Genomic DNA, 23,512 nt, shown 5'->3' on the forward strand with positions numbered 1-23,512 from the left:
CCCGGACTTGGCCTCACGGCAGTGGCTAAGGGGAATTTGGACGTTGGCCCTGAGTCACCTTCACAAGGCCCTTTGGGTGTTGTTCCCCACTTCCCACTTGTTTTTATTTGCAGATTTTTTGGTCTTGTGCATTCTCCCATTCCTAGGAATTTCCAGTGCAATCCTGATTCTCTGCCAGAGCTGAAGGGCCCAGGCAGGTTGGTGGAGGACTCCTGCCCTGGTTGGTGGGGTGTGAGACAGGGGGGCTCAGGTCCAGAGGGGCTCCAGTATCTTCTCTACCTTAGTGCAGGCGCCCATCGCTGCACACTTGAGAGCTCTGCCTTCCTCCTGCCTCTCCTTCCCATAGGAAGCAGCCAGGCTGCTTCCAGGCAGTGGGCTCGGGCTGCTGGAATTGTCATTTTCCTTTTCCTGTTTGGCATCTGAATCTTTCCTTTACATTTGCTGACTTGCAGTTTTGTATGAGTGCTCGCCCATGCCACCTGTCATCTCCCAGACAGCCAGAAACCCCTCCTGTCACCTTTACCCTCACATAAGCATCCTCAGCTCATTCCTTTTCTGTTCACCCTAACCCCTCTATTGCTCCTGATGCTGACTAAATGTCTTTAAAAGGTGCAGGTTGTCTATATCAAGGCCATTTAGAGTAGAGTGAGCATAAAATTCATTATCCAAAATGGGACACACTTTGAGATTGAGAGGGAGAGCTATTAATAATTATTCCAGGACAAAAGCATAAATGGTCACCCTCCTTAAGAGGTTCATCCCTTTCTGGTGACTGAATTACTAGGACTCTTTTATTGAGCACCTACTAATAGACGGGCATCAACGTAGGGGCTGGGAAGCCAAAATACATACTATGGATATTTACAATCTATTTGGGGAAGACCACCAACCAAAAGGATGGTTTAAAAAGAATGCTTTAAGTGCTAAGATAGATGTCCTCTTCCAGGAGGGGATGTAGGAGCAGAATCAGAAGGGACCTGGTAAAGGGAGTCATCAGGAGCCCTCACAGAGGTGAGTGGGCACGTGCCTGTTGGCAGAACTGGAGTCCTTCACCGCAGCTGCTTGTGCAGTGGGAGAGAACCAGGGAGACGAGGCTGGTGAGAGCTGCGCCGCCAGGGATCTCGTGCCACACCAAGGAATCTGGGCTCAATCGGTTATAGAGATGTATGGAGCGATGCAGCGAGGTTTACCTTTGGAGAGATGATTCCATTCCAATGTGAAGAAGAAGCTAGAGGAAGGCTGGGAGAGGGCAGAAGTAGGCTCTCAGAAACCACTGACATAAACCAGGCTAGAGAGAGAGCATGGGCTGTGGAGTAAAGGGAGAAGCAGGGGTTTTGAGAAATATGAGGAGGCAGGCTCAACTGGAATTGAAGGTCAGTGTACCCTGGGGGCAAGGAAGAGAAAGGCACCATGGTCTCTGGTGAACAGTGGTGTCCTTTTCTGGGCTAGGCCAGAGGAGGAGCAGGGTTGGGGGAAGATGCTGGCTTCAGTTTTGGCTGTATTGCCCCTGAGATGTCTCTGATGCACTTAAGTGCAGACATCCAGCAGGAGGATGGACTCCCGGGCTTGGAGCTTAGGTAGAAGTCTGTGCTGGGGATGCGCAGATGGGAGTTATCAACCCATAAACAGGGTGGGTGAGATGACACTCCCATAGCCACGGAGGAGAGGAGGAAGACAGCACTTGGGGAGACAAGACGGAAGGCATTAAAGGTGAGAGCCGGCTGTGGCAGGATGGAGACCTGGAAAGAGTGCTGTCGGGGCTACCAGAGGCAGGGTCGGTGCCCAGTGATTGAAATTTAGTGAGGAAGGGGTGGCAACGTGGCTTCTGACTTTAAAATAAGGAACGCGGCGTTCTTGCAGGGCTCCTTCATCGGAGACCCATCGTTGGTGGTGGTAATGGAGGAAAGACGCCTGTTGTGAAGGTGGTGGAGGAATGGAGACCCCAAGTACAGACCCTTGTATAAAGCTTAGCCGGATCAGGTTTTAGTAGTTACAAGAGGACAGAGGGGTGAGGAGGGATTTCTTTTTCTTTCTTCTTTTTGAAGATTCGCACCACTTGAACATTATATCCTGGGGATTGTGGAGGAGAAGAGTACAGAGAGAGATGGATTAGAGAGACAGCTGGGAAGGAGGACTTGATGGAAGCAGGCTTCTGAGGAAACCGGAGCGGGCGGGACTTAGAGAGGGGGTGGAGGTCGTTTGAGGGGAGGTGGGACAAGAATTTCCCTCACTCAGGAAACTAAGTACAGTTCTTCCCAGGGTGCCCCAGGCCCTGGCTGACCCCGAGCAGCCTGCTGTCCCGCTGGCACCCCCATAGAATTATTAGTGTCCTCTCTCAATTTCAGAAGTGAACTGGTTTGGATGACAAAGTTTCTGGTCCCCTTAATTACATACATCTAAGCCGATTTGTAAGAGGGGTTCACAAGTGGGAGTTCCTCCGTGAGGGACTCCTCTGTTCCAAGAGGCTTGAGGAGACCAGGGCGGGTTTGCAAGGACTGCTGTGAGTTACCGAAGTACACCTCACAAAATAGCAAAAGTGAAACCCAAATGAGGTTGGTGGTACAGCAAAGACTCAGCTGAACGCGAGCGCATAAATTTGCCTGACGGCAAACGGTCCCTAGCCATGCTTCCCCCTTCCCAGCAGTCTGAGTGTCAGCTGGGAAAAATGGATGTTTGAATGGATCCAAGGTTGAGGCTGCAGGGCAGATGTGAGCGGAACTTAAGAGAGGAGCTGAAGCAATGGGCCACGAGAATAACTCATGCGGGGCGTAAGCTTCGTACACGAAGGTATTTATTGCAGTGTTATTTATGAAAGTAGAGAATTGGAAATAATACATGTCCAACAAGGGGGTGTAATCCAGTAAATTAAAGCACATTCATATGATGAAAGATTATGTAGCCATCAGCATGTTGTTTAGGTAGAATTTTAATATGTTGGGACAATGCTTAGACTGTAATATAAAGTGAAATAAGAAAGTTTCAGAATGATGGGTAGTAGCCTATCTCAACTGTGTAATGCATAGAAAACCTCGGCATGTGTTTAAAAGAGGCTGTGACTGTATGTATTCCACAATCCTAGCATTGGGGGCTAATGGGTTTCTTCTTTATATATAATTTTCTTTCCTAAATTTTCTTCACTACACTCATATTACTTTTATTATAAGGAACCATAACTTCTCTATAAAAATTTAAGGGAAAAAGTCTGCAGATATCGAAAAAGAGTGTGTGCGATCATAGTTGAATTTGACTTCCCCAGAAAGCCATTCTAGAACGTTTTCCTTCAGCAGCATGGCCTGCTGTTTGAGAACATGGGTTTTGTTATCAGCCCGGGTTTGGCCAAGCTGTGCCTCTAGCATTCTTAGCTACGGTGCAGCTGTGGTGGGAGCTCAGGCAAGCTATTTTCTCTCGGGCTTGGTTTCCATGTTTAGAAAATAGAGATAATAATCCACATTCCCAGTCTCTTCTTGGCAATTCCAGAATACAAAGAGCTCTGAAAACCCAGAGTTATGTAAATCTAACCTCAACTGATGTCCTCTTTATCTCACTTAAGTGAATATTTAGAATTTGCAGCAGAAATAGCAATGTTTAGTCATGGAGTGCTGTCCCTGACGGTTCAGGTGATTAGGTAATCTTCTCTCACATACGGAATTTCAGATATGGGGTGGTGGACTGTAGGACCTGCCTCATAGTGTCTTGTGGAATTATATCAATTGTGAATGAAGAGCTCTTAGCACTTTTCCTGCCACTAAGTGCCCAATCATCATCATATTTTTTGATATGACTATTCTTGAGCCTTCAGGAAGAACAGAGTGCATGATTTCTGCTTGCCCCTTCTCTGCCTTCGTCTCCTTTTCTTATTGTTACTCTTATTGAAAAGACAACTGAACTGCCATACATTATGGGAACTTAACTGGGCCTTGTTTAGGACACAAGAGTGGAAAACTGGGAACTTCCAGCAGGGAAATTCTCCTGCTTCTCTTTTTTTTTTTTTTTTGTATTCCAGATATCTAAACTTTTGAGGAATAAGCCATTGGAAATAACACAGGTTAACAGGGCACCCAGTTAGTTGCAGAGCTAATCAAAGAATAAATCCCATTCCCTTGGTGAGGACTTTAATCTCAAGGCATTATGTGTTCATTGTGGAATTGTAGTGTATGTACAGCAGGGTTGCTCTACATTTAAAGGTAAAGATAAGATCAGGCCGGTATGTAAAATTTGTTTTCTTTTTAATCCAAACCCGGCTATTCACTGTTTTCCATAAGAATTCACAGTAGAATGTTTTTCTTTATTGTAACCCCGCCTGGTGTCTTTAAAATATAATTCAGTTCAGAAAACATTGGTTTGCACTCAACCTCGCCAGAAGCATACCTAATGAACACACTGAGGGCCCCTTCTAGGGCTACAGTGATCGCTTTTTCATTTTCTTGGATGCGTCCACACTGTAAATTCTGCTCACTTGGCATTCGTCAAGTACGTTATTATCATCACTGATGGGAATTAAAATGTTTCATGTCATAAGATCAAAAATTCCGCCTTCTGACTCAACGCCAACATAAAAGGCCTCTCCAGCCCATCAGGAGTTGGTGCAAAGCCTGTTGGAATCCTCTCGCCCCCCACCATGACTTTCTCCACATCGGGGTGGTGGTCACTGATGGCCGACAGATGTCCCTACCCCCAGCAGGCTCCCTGTGGGGGAGTCTTCTGCCGCACAGCCCCAACATAGACTCACAGACCCTCAGGTCTGGGGGAACTGTTTGCAATCCATTCGATTAAATCTAGTTTATCTGGTCATTTTTGCTGCATGCCTGGAAACTCACCATGGCCTTCTTTATTGGGAACACGGCCTTGAAATAGATGGCACTAAAGTGTTGCAAATTGATCCAGTGGCAGAAGACCTAAGCTGTTGGCTGAGATGCCGGACTGTTAGGATCTGTTTTTCCAGGTTGATTTGTCAAGGCTTTGTCAGTCTCTGACAGCAGGCCAGCCCAGGGCCAGCACACATTTCTGCACATTCTTGGGTTCCTGCTTACCCTGGGTGTTAGTCTAATCATTAGCCTCAAGCTGCAGGCTTCTTTGCCAAGCCCATCAGCACACTTTTGGAGTCCATCCCTCAATGTCATCACTTCAATGGTCTCATCACTTCAGTTGTCTCATAACCCCTGTGCATCATCCAAACCCATCACTGAGCTTGTTGGCCTTCATCATAGTTGCCGCTTTTCATAATACGCAGGTGTATTAGTCAGCCAAAGGGGTGCTGATGCAAAGTATCAGAAATCTGTTGGCTTTTAGAAAAGGTATTACTTGGGGTAAAAGCTTACAGTTACAAGGCTCCAAAGAGCCCAACTCAAGGTTCCTTTCTCACCAGTCAGTTGCCACATGTTGAAGCAAGATGGTTGCTGATCTCTGTGAGGGTTCAGCCTTCCTCTCTCTCAGCTGCAGCCTGGCATAGGGCTCATCTCTCTTCCCAGGGCTTTAGCTGTTTGAGCCTTCTCCTTTCCTTCACACGGCAAGACCGAAGTGACCAAGTCCTCTCCTCTTCTATGCCTTCTTCCATGTGTCTTCTTGAGTGTCTGTTTCTATCAGCCCACCAAGGGGGCAGGGACTTAACCTGAATTACACTCTACTGACATGATTGAATCAAAGCCCTAATCTTAATATAATTTAATCAAAGACATCTCAGCTGAATCTAATACAATCTAAGGGAATCACACCCAGAGGAACAGACCAGTTTACAAACATAATCCATATCTCTTTTTGGAATTCATAAACAGTACCAAACTGCTACAACAGATATTGTTGAGAAGGACTGTTTCTAACCCACACTTCTGCTGAACCTGTTGTTTGATCTTCAGAATACGTTCAACTGCAGACTAGGCAGAGCCTAGACGGATAGTTTTAGGGGAGGCTTCCCTCTGGCTGGACTTGGAGAGCAGCGGGTGCAGAACCCGGGCCAGAGACCCACCTGCTCCATCTGCCTGGACGGGGCAGTGCTCTTGCAGCCAGATGCGGCCCAGCTTTGGAAATGACTCACTTTGGGTATACTGTTGCATTGAAGATTTTGTGAGCCTGGAGAAAAAGTGCCACTTGCATGTTGTAGATATGGGGGCGTCTCCCCCAAATTCACAGAAAGGTGGAGGAGCCCCACTTCCTCGGGAACCACAGACCACTGAATCCTTTACTACCTTGACAATAGGACGGGCTCCCTTTTATGAGGAGGGTGCGATCAGGAGCTGGCATCCAGCGATTCTGCCTCTGGTTTTCTCTCTGGCTATGTCCGTGTTTAGTCCTTCACTCACATACGCCCCAGATTTCTCAACTTCAAAATAGTAAGACTTTCTCTTTAGAGTTTCTTCTCTTTAGAGTTTCCCTAACACCTTCTCCCCCAGAAAAGTTAGAAAGAGTGGGACGTTAGTTTTAAATTGTCATCTGTGGCACGTAGGTGCTAAGTACATCATCCTTCTTTCCTTCGAGGGGGGACTGAGCCGCTGGCCCTGCCTGCCCCTAGTCATGGGTCTGTGTTGGGGAAAGCCCGGCTGGGCAGCCTGGCCTCTGGGGCTTTAGGGTTCCCCCGTTCGCCCCGCCCTAGGCTTGCTGGGTTGAGGGGTGGCACCGTTGCCTTCCCCAGGTGGCTTCTTCTTGCTCTCCAGAGTCTCCGAGTCAGAAATCTTTGAGTTTAGTTAAGCTGGCCAGAAAGAGGAACTGCAAGCCGACTTCTCAGGCCCCCTGACCAAGCCCAAGTCCCTCCGCAGCCCTTCCAGCTCAGCGCCTCCAGAGCAGTTGAAGTCCATCTTCTTCTGTCTTTTGGGAAACCCTTAAAAACCAGTGTGAGGCTGGGTTCTGCCCTGTATATTCCAAGAGTCAGGCTCAGTCATCCAAAGATGCATCGGAAAGGCCGGAGAGGGGGTACAGGGTGGGGTAGGGTTAGGCAGGGAGGGGCGCAATATCTGTTTGCAGTGTCGGCCTCAGCTAAGGGAGCCTTGGAAGTTATGTTGGAAAAACCTCTTCAGCCTTTATTTACCACGGTGGGTAGCCACAGGAGGAGGGGGAGCTGGGTGGGAAAGGGAGACAATAGAACGCTGTGTTGCCTGGCTGTAAGAGCACGCTCTAAGCAAATAATGCGGCAAGCTCCGTCAGAGCACCCCTCAATTAGCCCCAGTGCTTAAAGGAGTGTCCCCTGCAGCTGTCGGCGGGATGGCGGCCTGGCGCTGGGCACGGGATCGGAGACTACGGAGGACTGCGGGAAAACTCAGGGGCGATGACCCGGGAGGAAGAGCGTGCCCCAGCCTGACCCCAGGAGGCTTCTGGAGCAGAAGGCCTGACCGGGGTTGGGGGCGGGGAGGTGTGCTGTTCTGCAGAGGGGTGGTACGGGGAGCCCACGAAGGAGGTGACCAGAAAAGCCAGTGCGAGCGTTTCCTGCAGAGAGTGACCGACATATGGAACGTGTTATCCAGAAGGGTTACAGGCTGGAGGGGCTCCTAGAGCATTTCAGGGGGTGGGTGGGGGAGGGGCGTCTTCAGAAACTCCAGGACGTTTCTAAACAAAAGGAATCTGAGAAGGGTTGGAGAAGGAATGGGAAATGCAAACTGGACCCACAGTCTCTCTCTTGTATCACAGGGGCTTCTCCCCTGCCTGGCCTTACGTGTTTAAAATTCACAGGGCCCAAGGAGGCATGGAGCCAAGTGCCTGCCTCTTTAAATGAGGGGGGTGGGGTACGTAGGACATCCTACCCCACTCCCTGTCCCCTCCCACCCCTGCCCAGTAGGCTTGTTTTAACCCCCTTTGGGGTCCAAGGCTGCTGGAGCTGGAATGGTCTTAGGATGATTTACTCAGATTCCCTCACTCTGGAGAAGAGCAAACTGATGCCTAGGAGGTAAAAGCAATCAATAAAATCAGATAAAAGACTTGTCCAAGGTCTTAGAGGAAGTAGTTGGAAGTGATCCCCCGTTTCTTGATATCTCGTCCCTGGTGGGTTTTCTCCCCTTGGCAGCTTCCCTTTCCCAGCACATCACACACGCACACACAGCCTAACCTATTTTTAATTAGAGAAGTTGTAGGTTTACAGAAAAATCACACAGATAAACAGAGTTCCCATCACAGCCCCATTATTCACACCCTGCATTAGTGTGGTATATTTGTTACAATTGATGAAAGAAGGTTATTATAATTGTACCATTAATAATAGTCCGTGGTTTGCATTGGGGTTCCCCATTTGTGCTGTACAGTCCTGTTTTTTTTAAAGCTTGTATTGTAGTAACATATATGCAACCTAAGAATCCCTTTTAGCCACATTCAAATATCTAATTCAGGGCTGTTAATTGTGTTCACAATCTTGTGCTCCCATCACCATCAATTACCAAAACATTTCCATCACCCCAGCTAGAAACTCTGTACAATTTAAGCTTTAACTCCCCATTCCGTACCCCCACCCCGGCCCATGGTACTCGATCTTCGAGTTTCTGACCCGATGACTTTGCTTGATCTGATTATTTCCTGTTCTGTGATACTTGTCCTTTTGGCCCCGCCTGACCTCTTTGTAACAGCACGTGCATTGGTTTGAGTCCCTCCTCCTCTCCCTGGTCTCTGCCGCTGATGACAGTGCCACTGGCTGTTGCTCCCACCCACCGTTGGGGCCAGGTACATGTGGCTTGTTTCGGGGCCTCCATGTCCGAGTCTGTGCCTTCAAAGGCAGCCCTTTGAGACTGAGCACTCGGTCTTCATGCCTTTCCCACTGGACCCCGCTCATGGCCAGCTGCCAGGGCTGCAGCACCGGCTTGTTCATTCCCCTGGCAGGTAGGAAGAAAATGTTAGTGGAGGGATTAAAAGAGCTTTGTGGGGAGGTGGGGGGGCGGGGGGGGGGGGGAGATGCCGGCAGAGTGGAGCGTTTTCTAACAGGAATTTAAGTGCCAACACCCTCTAGAGCTACAGCGGTGGTGGCTTTGGAGGAGGTGCCTCACCCCCACCCCCTTTTCCCTGGCCATGTGAAAAGAGCCACTCGTTTGTTTGTTTTTTTGACCCAGCTGAAGCCCCCTGTTCAAGAAAGCCCCATCTGCTTCTGTCTCTCTGTCTGTCTCTCTGCCTCTTTCTCTCTCATCCACACACATGCACACAACACTCTTGCCCTGAATTCTCAGTGAGCAGAGAGTAACTTCTCACCGCCACTTGGTGGCTTTGCCATCAGACCTCTTGGGTTTGCGGAACCTCGGCTGGTGCACAGCTGCCCACAGCTGACAGCACCGAGGACTTACAGAGAGTCCTTACCAGCCCAGCCTCAAGTACTCAGTACGATACCAGTCATTAACCTAGACACCCATTTTTGGTCCATCATCCAGGAATTTATTCAGCCCCTCCTTAGCAAACATTATTGACATTAACAGATGACACCTCAGATCCCTTGTAAGTTTTTCAGCTGCGAGTGTTCTCTTTAGCTTCTGCTGTGTAACGAACCACCCCAAACCTTAGTACTTCAATGAAAACAGCACCCATTTTGTCGTATCTCATGATTTTGTGGGTAGGAAATTTGGGCAGAACTGGGCTGGGCCATTCTTCTGGTCCCCGTGACATTGACAGAGGTCTCCTGAGTGGCAATCAGTGGCAGATGGGCTGGTCTAGGTCATCCAAGCCTTCGTCACTGGCAAGTTCATCCCTTGGCAGGGATGGCTGGAAGGCGCACCTGTACTGGGACTGTACAGGGGAGTGCTTATTCCGGGCTTTTCCAGCAGGGTGGCCTGGGGACAGATTACCTACAAGAAGGCTCGTGTCTCCAAGAACTAGGCAAAGCTGTGGGACGTAGCCTGGGAAGTTGCAGAGTGTTAATTCTGCCATGCTGAATTGGTCAAAGTGGTCACAAGCTCAGACACCAGGGGACGGGACAAAGACACCCCCTCTAGATGGGAGGAGTGTCCAAACCTGCAGCCCTGTTTTAAATCCACAGCATGCGTGTGTGTATGCCTGCCTAGACCCCCTGGGAGAGTAATGCATTTCCCACTTTTGCTATCTGACCCATCCAGAGAGCCTTCACCTGTGCTTACACCACCTCTCTCACGCCTCTGGGGGTGTCCCCCACACCAGCCTCTGTGGCTGCCCTGCAGCCCTCCCACCTCCACATTTTCCTGCAGAGAGGACTTAGAGCCACATGGTGCTCAGGGCAGCGGCACCTCTTGCCTAGAGTCCTGACGGCAGGGAGACGGTTCTTTGCTTTGGAAACGGTATGGTTTGGAAACCGTTCAAACATAATGTTCTTGAGGACATTGAAGATCAGTGAGAACGAAAGGATTTAAAAGGCTTCAGGTTGGAGGAGGAGTCATCAGGGCAATGGCTGGATGTGGCAGGGAAAGGAAAATGCACCTACTTCCAAAGTCCCCAAGCGATGTAGATTTGGGGAGGTGATGGTGCCTATGCCCCATAAATATTTGGGGAAGGAAGAAGGGAAGGATGTTGCTTCCGTGGGCTACCTCTGGGGCCAGGTCAGTGTTTGGGCTGCCCACCCTGGCTCTGTCACCATGTAGTGCAGAGCATGTGGTGGTTAACCACCCATGGGACCCCTACACCTCTTTCAGGGAGCCTGCCTGGATGCTGTCCATCGCTGGGTGGGCTGTGCCCCTCCATGCTAGGGTGGCCCTGTGGGAGCTGAGTTCTAGTTCTGATTCCCCCACTGATTTATTGTTTCATTTTGGGAAGTCGTTTTGGCTCCCTTGTGACCCATTACCTTCCAATTACACAGGAACTCTAGTAGATTAGGACACCCAGTGCCTAGCTCCATGGCTTCAGAGGGACCCCAGAAACAGGGGAGGAGCAGATAAAGGGACCGGTAATGAGAATTGCCAAGTCTGATGAAGAAGAATTGGCAAAGGGTAATAGAAGCACAAAGTATTCAAGCTAGAAAGAATCTTTGAAGCCTCCAAGTCAAGAATTCTTAACCCTAAGATCTGCAGGTCTCTGGGTTAGGCAATAGGGAGTCTGAACAGCTTTGAAATTTCCTGTAAAGTATTTCCTTTAAGTGCACATGTACATTTCTTAGGGGAAAAAGGTACATTAGCTCTTAGCACATTCTAGAAAATGTCGATGATCCAAAAATGGTTAAGAATCACAGTTTCCATCCACCAGCATCATGCTCTGCGATTCCTATGTGATAGGGCCTCTCCAGGTGGTATTTGGGAATGTGTGGGTGCTTTTGTTTCATTTGTCACAGTGACTGGGGGATACCACTGATAGGTGGCAGGCAGGGGCCAGAATTTCACTTGTGGGACAAAACTCAACAATGAAGGCCTGTCCTGCCCCAAATACCACTAGCACTGCTTGGAGAAACACATTTAGGAATTGATATCCAGAGACCAGCAGTGATTCTCTCAAATTCACAAAGCTAGTTAGTGGCAGAGTTGGATTTTATTAATCAATCAAAGCAGGAGATGTGCCAGATTCTCATTTTTTTTCCTTCTCTTTAGCAGCAAATACACTGCAATCTACGAAAGCCAAAGAATCAAAAATCCATTTCACCTTCAAAAATATGATTTAAAAAAGGGACCCCAGGGTTCTCGGTCTGGGAAAGGAGTATTGTACAGTTTGGAAAACTAAAATATCAATGGGTGAGACAGCTAGCTCTATAATGAACAGCGAGAGGAATAGATAGATACCCTGCTCCGCCACTATGAACTGGTGATGCCAGATGCTAAAATGCCCTCTTCCCATGCCAAAGGACTTATCTTGAGTGTCTCTTTTTCTGAAAAAAAAAAATTGTTGAAAAGCATTGCATACTGCAGCGTGATGCTAGTGCCTGGTTCACTACAGTTAAGGGCAGGTGGCTTGACTCTGGAATGAGTTGGAAGGCCCAAGCAAGGCCTGTGGGGCCACTCAGACCAGGGTACAGATGGGAGTTTGAACCTGGCTCTGCCTCAATTGATGTGTGATCTTGGGCAAATTACTTAATCCCTCTGAGCCTCAGTTTCCTCGGCTGAAAAGTGGGGATAACGATCGTGTCTGTGAGGATTAATTGAGCTAAGCCGTGTAAAGTGTTCGGCAAAGCCCCTAGCATATGGGAAGCCTCAGTAAATGTTAGCTATTATTTCAAGTGATTATTATGACTTGTGCCTGTGATTAAAGACAGCTTTGGGTTCCGAGTGTTTGTGCCAAGATTGCTTTCAGAGGACAAGCTCTTGGTTGGGGTTTAGTCTTGCCCAGCTGCCCAGAAAAGAGAGTCACTAGATTGTTTGGGGTTGGAGTCATAATGTTTATTAAGTGTCTACCACACACTCTGGTTTTAGCGGAAGATTGATTTTCTTCCTGCCTGCTCATCCCAGCATCAGTTCACATGGGGGTGAAAGGAGACTCGGAAAATCAAACCAGATCGATGTCTCTTCTGCCTCAATTTCCTAGGCTGTAAGTGTTCAAGTGAATGACGGCAGCCAGTGGGGTGGAGGGGGCAGCAGGGTAAAAGGCAGCCCTGGCCCTCAGTCTTCAGAGACCGTGTTTCCTTGAGAGGCCGTCCCGAACTAAGACGGCCGCGGACCATTGGCCAGTACCTCAGCCTCAAGCAAGGAGGTTGGCGCGTGGCCAGAGGGGGCACGAGGAGGAGACGCGGGCTGCGCTTGACACAAGCCTGACCCCCAAGCCTGGGGTGGGGAGAGCCTGCCATCTGACTGCACTTTCTGTGGTCAGGTCCTCTTTGGGCCAAGCCAGTAGGGTTTAGCCGGCCCCAGCCTTGCTGCTGCTTTTAGGGGTGATGCTCGTATCAGGGCTTGGGCATTGCCAAGCCAGCTGTGGTCTTGGTTTGGAAGAGGCAACCAGAGTGTGACTGGAAGTCGTGCTTTGGGATTTCCCTTCGCTTTCAGCTCTCAAGACAAAGCTAACTTCTCTCTTCCATTTTGAGACTCATTCTTGGCTGGGTGAACAAGATAGATCCATCATCATCATTGTCATTATTTGTTATAATTATAAAAGTCAATTTCTCAGCATCCCCTTCCTCTGTAATAATATTAACTCAAACATTTGCATAGTGCTTTGTAGGTGTATGGCTTCTAAGCTCAACTGAAACTTGGGGCATAAATCCACACACAGAAAGGTTGGCTGGGGACATTTTTTCTCCATGCTAAGAGTTTAATACCACCCATGCCTCCAACCATCCGAGTATCTGAAGCAACCTTCCTGTGCATGTTTTCAGTCATGGAAAATGGAGTTAACCCAAATGCAGAAGATGAAACACAAATCAAAATGCCTTAGAACATTAAATGGTGCAGTCATTTGAAAATAGCATAACTTTAACCCATCCTCATCTTGAGGAGTTACTCTGTGTGTGTGTCTGTCTGTGTGTGCACAAGTCCATGCATGCAGGCCGATATACAGATTTGCTAGAAAATGCTGTTATGGCCAGTAGCTGAATTGAGTCGGATTTTCTCTGAAGATTTTTCCTTGTCCACCCTCTGGCCATGAAGTGGAAGTTTGTGGTATGGAAAGGATAAAGTAAATCTCTGTTTCCAGGGGATTGTATCAGCATACCAAGCTCCTTTCAGATCTCTTTGCCAAGATGGGGGTGGCCAGCGGATTCCTTGGCCTGGGGAATGACTGCTACCTTCCCCCTCAGAGGTGCTGGTGCACATTGTTTTGACATGTGCCATACCTTCCACCTTTCATTGCTTGGGGCCAGAGGAGAATATGCTTTGAACAATGTAAAATTCCTCTTTCAACCAGTGTGCAAAGCAAACTCACGGCTTTCAACCTCCATCTCAGGGGCCTACAGCTTTCTCTCTGGATGAAGGGTCCTTGTACATTCAAAGCGTCCTCTTCTTTGTTTCCCAGCCTCTGTATGGACCCATTTCAATACTTCCTTTCTGAAGCCAGCTTTCCGATGGACTCTGTTTTGCTTCGGTTCAATCCAGCATAGGCCTGCCCTGTTGACTGGGGAACCAGTGTCTCCTGAAACTGAGGGCCTTGTCCTCGTTCTGATCTTGGGCCAGGCATTGACTGTGTGGACCTTCATTTCAGAATCCCCAGTTGAGTGTTCATCAGAGGAACTATAGCGGACAGGACAGGCCAGGACCCTGAATCCCTTCCACTCCTCTCACCTATTTTCACTCTGGGTTGATGTCCAGGGTTCAGGGATTCTCAAATGCATCCTCCCCTAACGCAGCCCAGAGAGCGTATCTTCATCCGTAGAACCTGATGGCTTCGGTGCACTGAGCATCTCAAGCGTTCTCATCAGCACCTTTGGTGGCAGTCACTAACTCACCCTCTGATTGTGCTGTCCCTGGCCCTCTCTTAAGCTCAATTTACACTTCCTTTATGCTTAGTAAGACAGGCTGTGTAATAGCTGTTGCCACACCAAAGGTGTGGTATGAGTGAATGAGGTTTTTTTTAGACAAGAACTCTGAGCTCAAGGATGGAGGTGTGGTTGGAACCCACACAGCACTCTCCGTGTGAGTTCAGTTCTCGTTTGCTCCTTGTCGCTGTTCCAAGTCTCTCCTTCCCTTTCTCCCTTTACAAGCATTTCCCTCCCTTGTTGGTTTTGGATTCGTCTTGCCCCCAGTGGGTTAACCAAGGGTTTCGAGTTTGAATCTAACCGTGCTATTTCCAGGTTGCCAACCCTCATGGGTGCATGGGCTTAATTGGTCTGTCCTCACTGGTGCTTGCGGCACCTTCCCTTTGCATGTCATCTGGGCGTTTTAATTAATCTGCCTCTTTTTCCTCCCTCTTGCTTCCAGATCATTAATAAAGAGATTAACCCAAACCAGACCAATCCCCAGTGCAGGCACCACCAGAATCTCTTCCTCCACCCCCCAAGCCCCACCCCCAGCTCACAGCCTTGGTCAAGGCATACTCACGTGTCCCCGTTGACAAATTTTCAGTCCTCAAGACCTGTGCTCAGAGCCCAGTCACTCTGAATTAATTTTGTAATTAAGAGTTGTAGAACAACTTAGCCAGTCATTTTCTTTTCCTTTTTCTCATCCCACTTTAAATCTATCCCATTCCCACCTCTCTCTCCCTCTTCACTGGCTGAACAAGATATTAGGGTTATCTGGCAGGATGTGGTCTTTTGAGCCCATAGCATCCGTCAGAGACCATGTCATACTGCCAAAATGCTCCAAAGAATTAGGCCCTTCTGGACAGCTGGACAACATCCTCTTTAAACCCAGCCAGGGAATGCATTGGCCTCCAAAGAATGTGGCTAGACAAGGACTAGTGACATCTCTTGAATTTGCATACTACAGTTTTTGCAAATTAAAAAAAAAAAATGCTTTCACGTTTTGATGACTCCTTTCTGAGGAAAACAGTGGAGAATGTTTCATATGTGGAAACTGAGGCAGAGCCTTTATCTTCTCCATAAGTCACCCAGACTTGTGTGGCTTAGTCCTCTAAGCCAGGACTTGAGAGGTCAAGTCCAGTGCTCCGTCTGCTACAACACATGGCCTCTGCAGGGGCGTGTGGCCTGCAGGGGGTCTGACCTGGAACAGCATCGGGGCCAAGAAGGACAGGAGTGAACTGAACTGTGTTTACTTTCCTCGGGGATACGGGGGAAGAAGAAGCAAGAAAGGTGGCCTTAAATCCCTGGAAACCCTGCTTAGCATTGTGACTTCCTGGGGACCTGCTCCACCTGCTGGGTGACAGCCATCCTGCCCCAGGCTTGGAACTTGAGCTTCCTGGCAAAATAAACTAGAATGTTTGAGGACAGGGACAGAGAGAGAAGCCGCATAGCATCATCAGTCAGTAAGTACATGAGCTCCGCAGCCAGGCTGCCATCATATTCTGGCTCTGCTTCTTGTTAGCTAGTTATTTCACCTCCTTGTGCCTCAGTTTCCCCATCTGAAAAAGGGAAATGTAAGAGTACCTGCTTCTGTGGAGTTGTTATCAGAATTAAGGTTTTCATGCATGGCAGTGCCTGGCTCATGCGTTATTCTTGATGCTCCCATTCAAACCAGGCTAAAAATTCGCTCCGTACCTTTGCCACAAGAGACGCCGTCTGGGATTCAGCCTGGAGGTGGTGTAGGGACACTAGCCCTGTACAGGTGGATGGGAGCCCAAGGGACACAGCCTCATCTCCTTGGGACAGGCAGACACAGGTCACTGTGGGCTCAGATCTGGCACCACCCTCCGCCCCAGCTTCCAGTTCAGCTGCTCCTTGAGTATCCTAAAACCCTCTGTTGTAAACCGAGCCTGAAAGGAGGAATCAGAAATTGCTCTCTTTTGAGTATTTTGAGAGATGGTGAAACCTGGTAGGAATGTTGCTACAGAGACTGAAAGCACCATATGTGGGAAAGCATTCCGAGTGAGGAAAATCACACATGCACGTTGGGCAGGATCTTGGAAAGCTCTGAGCCGGAGAAACGGGCACCGGGGAGAGTGTAGGAAGGGGGTTTTACTGAGGTCTTTAACAGGTCTTTTTCCAATTATAGCCAAGAAGAGCCTGGGGATCGGGGCCTACCTCAGAGCCAGAATTTTCTTTGGGGAAAGAAGGCAGAGTTGATTGGCCGCCAAAACCAGACTTGGCAGAAGCCCTTCAGGCTCAGGCCAGGGCGCAGCGTCCGGGCTAGGTCTTGCTCGTGTAAGCGCCCGGTCCATCTGTTCCTCCATTCATAAGTACACAGAGAGTCTCTGCGCCTCAGCCAGCCCTGTGGGAGGCATCAGCGATACACGGGTGAAAAAGACATTCTCCCGCCCTCAAAGGAGAGGCATCCTGGCAATGACAACACAGTTGCTTCCACGGGGGTCCCATGAAGGACAGTGATATGACTGGGTAAAGAGCATAGCAGGCCCCCGAGATAAAAAAAAAAAAAAAAAGAACCTCACTGCTGAGCCTGGCCTGGGCCACACTGGCACTGTCTTTCCTTCTTCTCTCCAGGAAACGAGTTCCCTGGAGAAGTGGGGAGGTGGGGTGGAAAAGGAAGACACGGTGACCAAAGCGAGACTGAAGATCAAAATCAGCCTCTTCTCATGCTCAGCTTACTCTTAAACCTCACACACAATCAATTTTCTCTGCACTTCCAGTTCACAATATTCTTTTCATCTCACACAACCACGGTGACTGGCCCGAGAGCCACGCTCTTGCTAGCAGGGGCGTTTGGGAGAAAGCCTTGGGGAGGTCATGTTGGCACAGATGGCTGCTACCTGGGGGCGGGGAGAGCAGTTCTCGACTTTAGGTGCTTGGTGTTTTGTGGGTGTGCATCAAGGGCAGATGTGTCGCATCTCCTGTTGCCACAGATGATTCAGGTTCATATTCCAAGTTGCATTTATAGTGTACTCATTCTGTGCCAGATACTGTGCTAAGTGCTTTCATATAGATTTCATTTACTTCTCGCAATGAGCTGGAATATGCACAAGCCACAGGATTTTTGTTGAGCTTAAGAACCAACTCCTGCCTCCATCACTCACAATAACTAGCTGACAAATCGCAGTGTGACCTTATGCAGGTCATTTCACCACTGCTCCAGGCCTCAGTTTTCTTGTCTGTAAGACTGAGGATAATATCTAGTCCTTTTTTTTTTTTTTTTTTTTTTTAATTTGGGTCCCTTTCAGTTCAGACTCAGACTTTCCGTGTTTTGGAGAATTCTATTAGCAAATATTATTGGACTTGCTCTCTAGGAAAACTCTAAAAGCTGATGATGAAGATGGAGTCCACAGGGAGTCAGCTGGATTTTAATGCACTCTTGCAAATAGTTTAGAAACATTTAACAACCTGCAGATGAATTATTCCCACCCTTTATTCCAAAGCATCACGTCATGCTTTTCCTATGATGGTAAGAACAAATATGGATACAAAAATGGGTAGAACCTACACTAAGGGCATTTGGGGCATTTTCTATTATTGGTTTCTTTTTTTTTTTTGACCTACCCCCACCAGTGGAGGCCTGATTTGTTTGCTGACTTTGTGAGCTTGGGTCCCAAGACAGGAGAGATGCACAGCTGTCTAAAAGAGTTGGGAGACCAATGTTCTAACCCATCGAACGATTCTGGATTCCCAAAGACAGTGGGAAGCCAATGGTGTGGATGGTAGGAAAAGTCCCCCGTGCAAGCACGAGGTATCATCTGGAGGGAATTTAAAAACAATAATGAAACCAACTGCAAGCCAGCCTGCTCTTCATTATCACTATGCTTTGGCAATTCATAACAACATCAGTGATAAAATATTCCTCTCTGAGGCTACCCTCTCCCACTGTCCCCTCTTCGTCTCCCTGCCCCTTGGTTTGTCACTGCCCAGAGGAGGAAAGTGGGCATTCTCTTCTGAGGGCATTTGAAAATGGGAGAGAGAGCCTTTTCACATCCACAACCCCAGGCTGTGCAGCAGGGTTGCAGCCGAAGTCCTGGGTCCTGTCCCCAGCTCTGACGGTGATACCTCCCTACACTCAGCACTCTCAGGCTTGGCCAAGAATGGATCCCTGTGCTGACATTGAGTCTCACCAACACGGAACGTCTTGGTTCCTGCACCCAGGGCCGGCTTCATGGGCATGCAACTGGTGCAGTTGCACAGAGTCCCATGCTCCAGAGGGCTCTGGGCTTGGGGCTGAATGGTCTTGGAATTCGTAATCATTTTACCTTTGAATATGTGTTTTGTAAGTGAAGTCCAGTGGGACAATGGGGCGGGCGTGTAGGGCGTTGGAGCCTCAGCTCACACGGGGCACACCCCCTGCTGCCACCCTGCCTCCTCTAAATAGTCTTTGAACAAGGGTTGCTGCATTTTCATTTTGCACTTGGCCCTACACGTTATGAAGCCAATCCTGCCTCTGGTCACCCTCGCTTCCCTGCCAACTCACTGCACCCAGATCCTCACCTCTGCCTTGTGTTCACTGCGGAAAGGATGCTTGGGAGGGCCGCGGGCACAGACAAGGGGCTCCCTCCTGGCCTTGGGGTACAGCCTATAGCACTGTGAGGAGCTGGTTGCCTGCCACACCTTCGTTCAGAAACTACGCTAAGGGGATGGAAAGGAGGTCGCAGTAGCCACTGTCAAGACTGTTGGGGGAGCATCATGGAAAGGTTAGCTTTAGAGCTAGAACTTCAACAGGAGAGGGGGTGGAAGTGTGCAAGGTAGAGGAAAAGCAGCATGTGCACGTGGGGCACAAAGCTTATTTAAGTAGTGAACAGGGAAGGTGGCTGGAGACACAGGGTGCAGGGCACAGTGGGAGGATGGTAGAAAGCAAGGGTAGGGCCCCAGCAGAGAGAACCCCTCTCTTCACCCGTCGTGTGTCTGCAGTTGAGGTTTTCCTCTTCAGTTAAATGAAGGAGCTGAAATAGATGCTCTTTTATGTGACTCTTCTTCTAAACCTGGGGGTTCCATATTCAGGTCACTCTTAAAGATGCTTCCTTTTTCACCCAACCCATCAGCATCATCGAACACCTTCCTGTCAACTCACCCATGATCAATTTACTAATCTGTACACCCACTCTTATCCTACCTGGGACCTCCTCCCATGTACCGTACTTGGCTTCTTTTCCCCTGAGCAGATATCTTGCATGTTTATAGCTTATAGTGGATGGGCTTTTTGAGGGTGTCATAAATGCTTTTTTGATAGACACTCAGTCCCAAGTGATTTCATCTTTCTTGGGTGTGATCCTCATTGCCCACTTTTTTGTACTCCATACTCTTTGAGTTGTTCAAATTTCATTTTGTTGGGTCTGCAAGAATGAAGGCAGTCTCAGTCAGAGCAGAGAAGATCAGGTATGCTGGCGAGGACCGTTTTCTTAGGAAAATACGGTTCCTGGTGCAGTCTCTCTTAAGGGTGGGCAACAAAGCTAGAATCCTGTCTTGGCTTTGACCTTGAAGGGGTCAGCTGTCGAGAAGAATTGTCCTGTGGAAGTAGGATGGTCTCCTTATCACAGGCAGGCCAGGAGCCAGGAGGAGAAAGTCTGGGGAAGGTGCCTGCTACATCACTGGCATTCGGGGGCAAGAGTGCAGTAGCTCAGATGAGATTGGGAAAAAGGCAGCGCCCGTGCGTCCGGGGCCAGGCTACGGGGCCAGGCTAGCATTGGCAGGCTCAGACATGGGCACCGGGAAAGCAGGCCTGCTTTTCTGTTTCTTGTGTGAACCTTTGTTTATTTCCCTCCTGTTTTCCCCCTGGATTTAGTAAAGTCTTTCTGAAAATACCAAAGGAGAACCAAGGGAAGGGTTTTTATTTTCCACACTCAGAGCCTTAAAGAGGAAATGATGTACCCTTAGGGGCCAGCAAGGTGGTAGCAATGGTAATTAAGAATGGATACCTCAAGAGGGGTGTGCGTGCATGTGTGTGAATCTTAGGGTACAGGTCAGGATCACTAGGTTAGCAACTTACCCCCCCACCTGGAGGGGCTCCTGCCAGTGCTAGCCCTCAGAAAATCTGAGCTTTGTTCTGCTAAGGAAGCCACTAGCAAGGAAGGTGTCTTGAAAATCTAAGCTTTGCTCCACTAAGGAAACTGCTAGCAAGGAAAGTGTCTGGAGATGAGCTCAGTAATTCCACAAGGACTCATCAGAAACCCTGTGTTGGGGTTCTCCTATGGCAACAGAGTGAGCGTGTTGACGGTTCAGATGCTGTTTGAACAAGGAGATAGCAGAAGTAGAAATATACCCACTAAAAGAAGCATTTTTAATGGAAACTTAAGATAAACAGAGGCAAACAAGAAGAACTTAATCAGCAATGAACCTTCTCTTGGGGGCAAACCCGGCTCTGTAATTTGAAGGGGTTGCTGCCACATCTTCTCTTTCTGCAAGATGTGCTTTTGCAGGGCTGCATTTTGTGAATGAAGAAGGTCTCTGGGGATCCACCAGCTCGGTTGGGTGTCCTGGGGAAGCATCTCTAAAGGAGAGCCTGGCCGAGCACCCTAAAACGCCTGCCCTGCCGCAGAAGGGGCTCGTTTGAAGGAGAGGAGATCCGACTCCACGAAGCATGTCTGGCTAGAGAGGAGCCCCCTCTGATACCACGGTAGAGACACCTGGCCCAACCCCCGGCTCAGTGTGTCCTCAGAGAGACCCCAGGGGCTGCAGTTGGGGGGTGGGGCGCTGAGCTTCTTGAAACAGGTGCGAGGCTGCTGCTGGTGATAAAGGCGTGTGAATTCATGGTTCTGATTCTCAGGTTTAATTTGTTCAGAGCTGGCCAAGTAGGCTCTGGGTCTCTCCAGACTAGCGTGATGCTTAAGGGAGTTGGAAGGACATCATCCACTCACAAGAGAAGGCTGTGGAATCGAGCGATCACCAGCTGCACGTGCAGTACGTGTGTGTTTAGGAACGGGCACGCAGAGTCAGAGCCGGGGGGCATCCCCGCACCTGTCTCTGTCTTGGTCCCAGGAAGAGACTCTCACCCTTTTGCAGTTTTCTCCAGTTATTTTGGGTCTATTTTGTTAAAAGTATTCTTTTGCTACCCTCTCACTTTCACCCCACCTGCACCCACCCACCTCTTTCCCTACCTCACAGCCACATTCTTCAAAGTGAGACTGGCAAGTGGGTATAGCTCAGTGGTCGAGTGCCTGCTTCCCACATATGAGGTCCCGGTACCTCCTAAAAAAAAAAAAATAGCAGCAAGACTGTTGAGGGTAAAGCACTTGGAAGTCTAGGAAAGAAGCATGCTTTGAAGATCCAGGGACTCTCCCTGAGGCTCTCTTTCCCAGGGGTGGGGGCATGATATCATCTGCCTCTTCCACGTGTCCAGGGAGGAGTTTGGGGTTTTGGCTTCCCTTGGACGGTGCGCCCCTGTCCTCTGGCCCTGGTAGGGCTCCCCAGCCTCGCGTAGCGGGTCTGGAGCCATGTGGACGCAGCTGCCACGGCCTGCTATTAACACCTGTGCTTTTTTTGCAGGTCTTACAGGTGAACAAGGTGATGTCCATCTTGTTTTATGTGATATTTCTCGCTTATCTCCGTGGCATCCAAGGTAACAGCATGGATCAGAGGCGTTTGCCAGAAGACTCGCTGAATTCCCTGATTATCAAGCTGATCCAGGCAGATATCTTGAAAAACAAGCTCTCCAAGCAGATGGTGGACGTTCAGGACAACTACCAGGGCACCCTGCCGAAAGCCGAGGGCCCCCGGGGGCCGGCGCGGGGAGGGTCCGCCAGGTCGGACTTCCAGCCCGTGGTTGCGATGGACACGGAGCTGCTGCGGCAACAGAGACGCTACAACTCCCCCCGGGTCCTGCTGAGCGACAGCACCCCCTTGGAGCCCCCTCCCTTGTATCTCATGGAGGATTATGTGGGCGGCCCCGTGGCGGCGAACAGAACGTCGCGGCGGAAGAGGTACGCGGAGCACAAGAGCCACCGAGGGGAGTACTCGGTGTGTGACAGTGAGAGCTTGTGGGTGACGGACAAGTCGTCGGCCATCGACATTCGGGGACACCAGGTCACGGTGCTGGGGGAGATCAAAACCGGCAACTCCCCGGTCAAACAGTATTTTTATGAGACGAGATGTAAAGAAGCCAGGCCTGTCAAAAACGGTTGCAGAGGGATTGACGATAAACATTGGAACTCGCAATGCAAAACCTCCCAAACCTACGTCCGAGCACTGACTTCAGAAAACAATAAACTTGTGGGCTGGAGATGGATACGGATAGACACCTCCTGTGTGTGTGCCTTGTCGCGAAAAATCGGAAGAACATAAATTGGCATCTCTCCCCATATATAAATTATTACTTTAAATTATATGATATGCATGTAGCATATAAATGTTTATATTGTTTTTATATATTATAAGTTGACCTTTATTTATTAAACTTCAGCAACCCTACAGTATATAAGCTTTTTTCTCAATAAAATCAGTGTGCTTGCCTCCCCTTGGGCCTCTCCCATCTGTTAGACCTCGTTTTGTGACGTGGCTCTCAGCAGCCTCTGTAAATTCTGTGTACACCAGTATTCTGCATTCAGTATTGTCAAGGCCATGGCTGTCGTTTTAGTAAACTTGTTAAAATCAGATGATGTCAGAGTTGTGTATAGACACAGTGATGTCCCCTACTGGTATTTTTCATGTTCGATTAATTAATTAAAAGAACTGTTAACGCTTTCATTGAAAACGATGCCCTGTAGCTTTGAGTGCAACACTTCATTCTTGCCAGCAAGCTTGCTCTCAAGTCCTTGCTTGCCTCCCTGTACTGTTTCCCTTTTGCCAAAGAATTATGATTTGCTCCAATATTAGGGGCCTGGAACAGTAACAACAAACCTGGCAATTTTAGTTCTGGAAGTTTCTTTTCAGCACATTTGTTGTTCTGGAGTTTGGGGTTGTTTGAGGGTGGGATTTTTTGAGGGGAGTTGAGTTTGTTTTGCTTTTTGTAAGTGGTTTTCATCCTTTTAGACATACAGGAAAAAATTTAACCCGTGTAATTTTATGGCTACTCAGAAGCAAACTGAAATGAATGATGGATGAGCTATACCCAAAAGATAAATTTACTCAGGAGACCTTCTTTGTGTGTCGCCTTTCGTCCACATCTGCCCCCACCCACCCACCCAGAGCTTGAGGGGTTGGAAAGTGCTCTGACTTTGGAGTCAGATGTGGGTTCAAATCCCAGCTCCTCCCCTTTGATCTTGGGTAAGGTTTTAAATCTCCCTGAGCCTAGGTGTCCTGATGTCAGAGAGTCAAATG

At 48.9% G+C, this 23,512-nt stretch overlaps 1 protein-coding gene across 1 annotated transcript in view; it reads left to right on the top strand.

The window, feature by feature from the left end:
• NTF3 (neurotrophin 3) overlaps positions 1-22,949 on the top strand; it is a 67,285-nt gene extending 44,336 nt beyond the window's left edge. Inside the window, exon 2 of the mRNA XM_004485017.5 lies at positions 21,743-22,949. Coding sequence (XP_004485074.2) covers positions 21,743-22,537 — 795 coding nt within the window. The 3' untranslated portion in view covers positions 22,538-22,949. The remainder of the gene's footprint in view (positions 1-21,742) is intronic.
• Positions 22,950-23,512: the final 563 nt, after the last annotated feature.

Source organism: Dasypus novemcinctus, chromosome 20 (assembly GCF_030445035.2).
Source record: "Dasypus novemcinctus isolate mDasNov1 chromosome 20, mDasNov1.1.hap2, whole genome shotgun sequence".
In the NCBI taxonomy this organism is placed as follows: domain Eukaryota; kingdom Metazoa; phylum Chordata; class Mammalia; order Cingulata; family Dasypodidae; genus Dasypus; species Dasypus novemcinctus.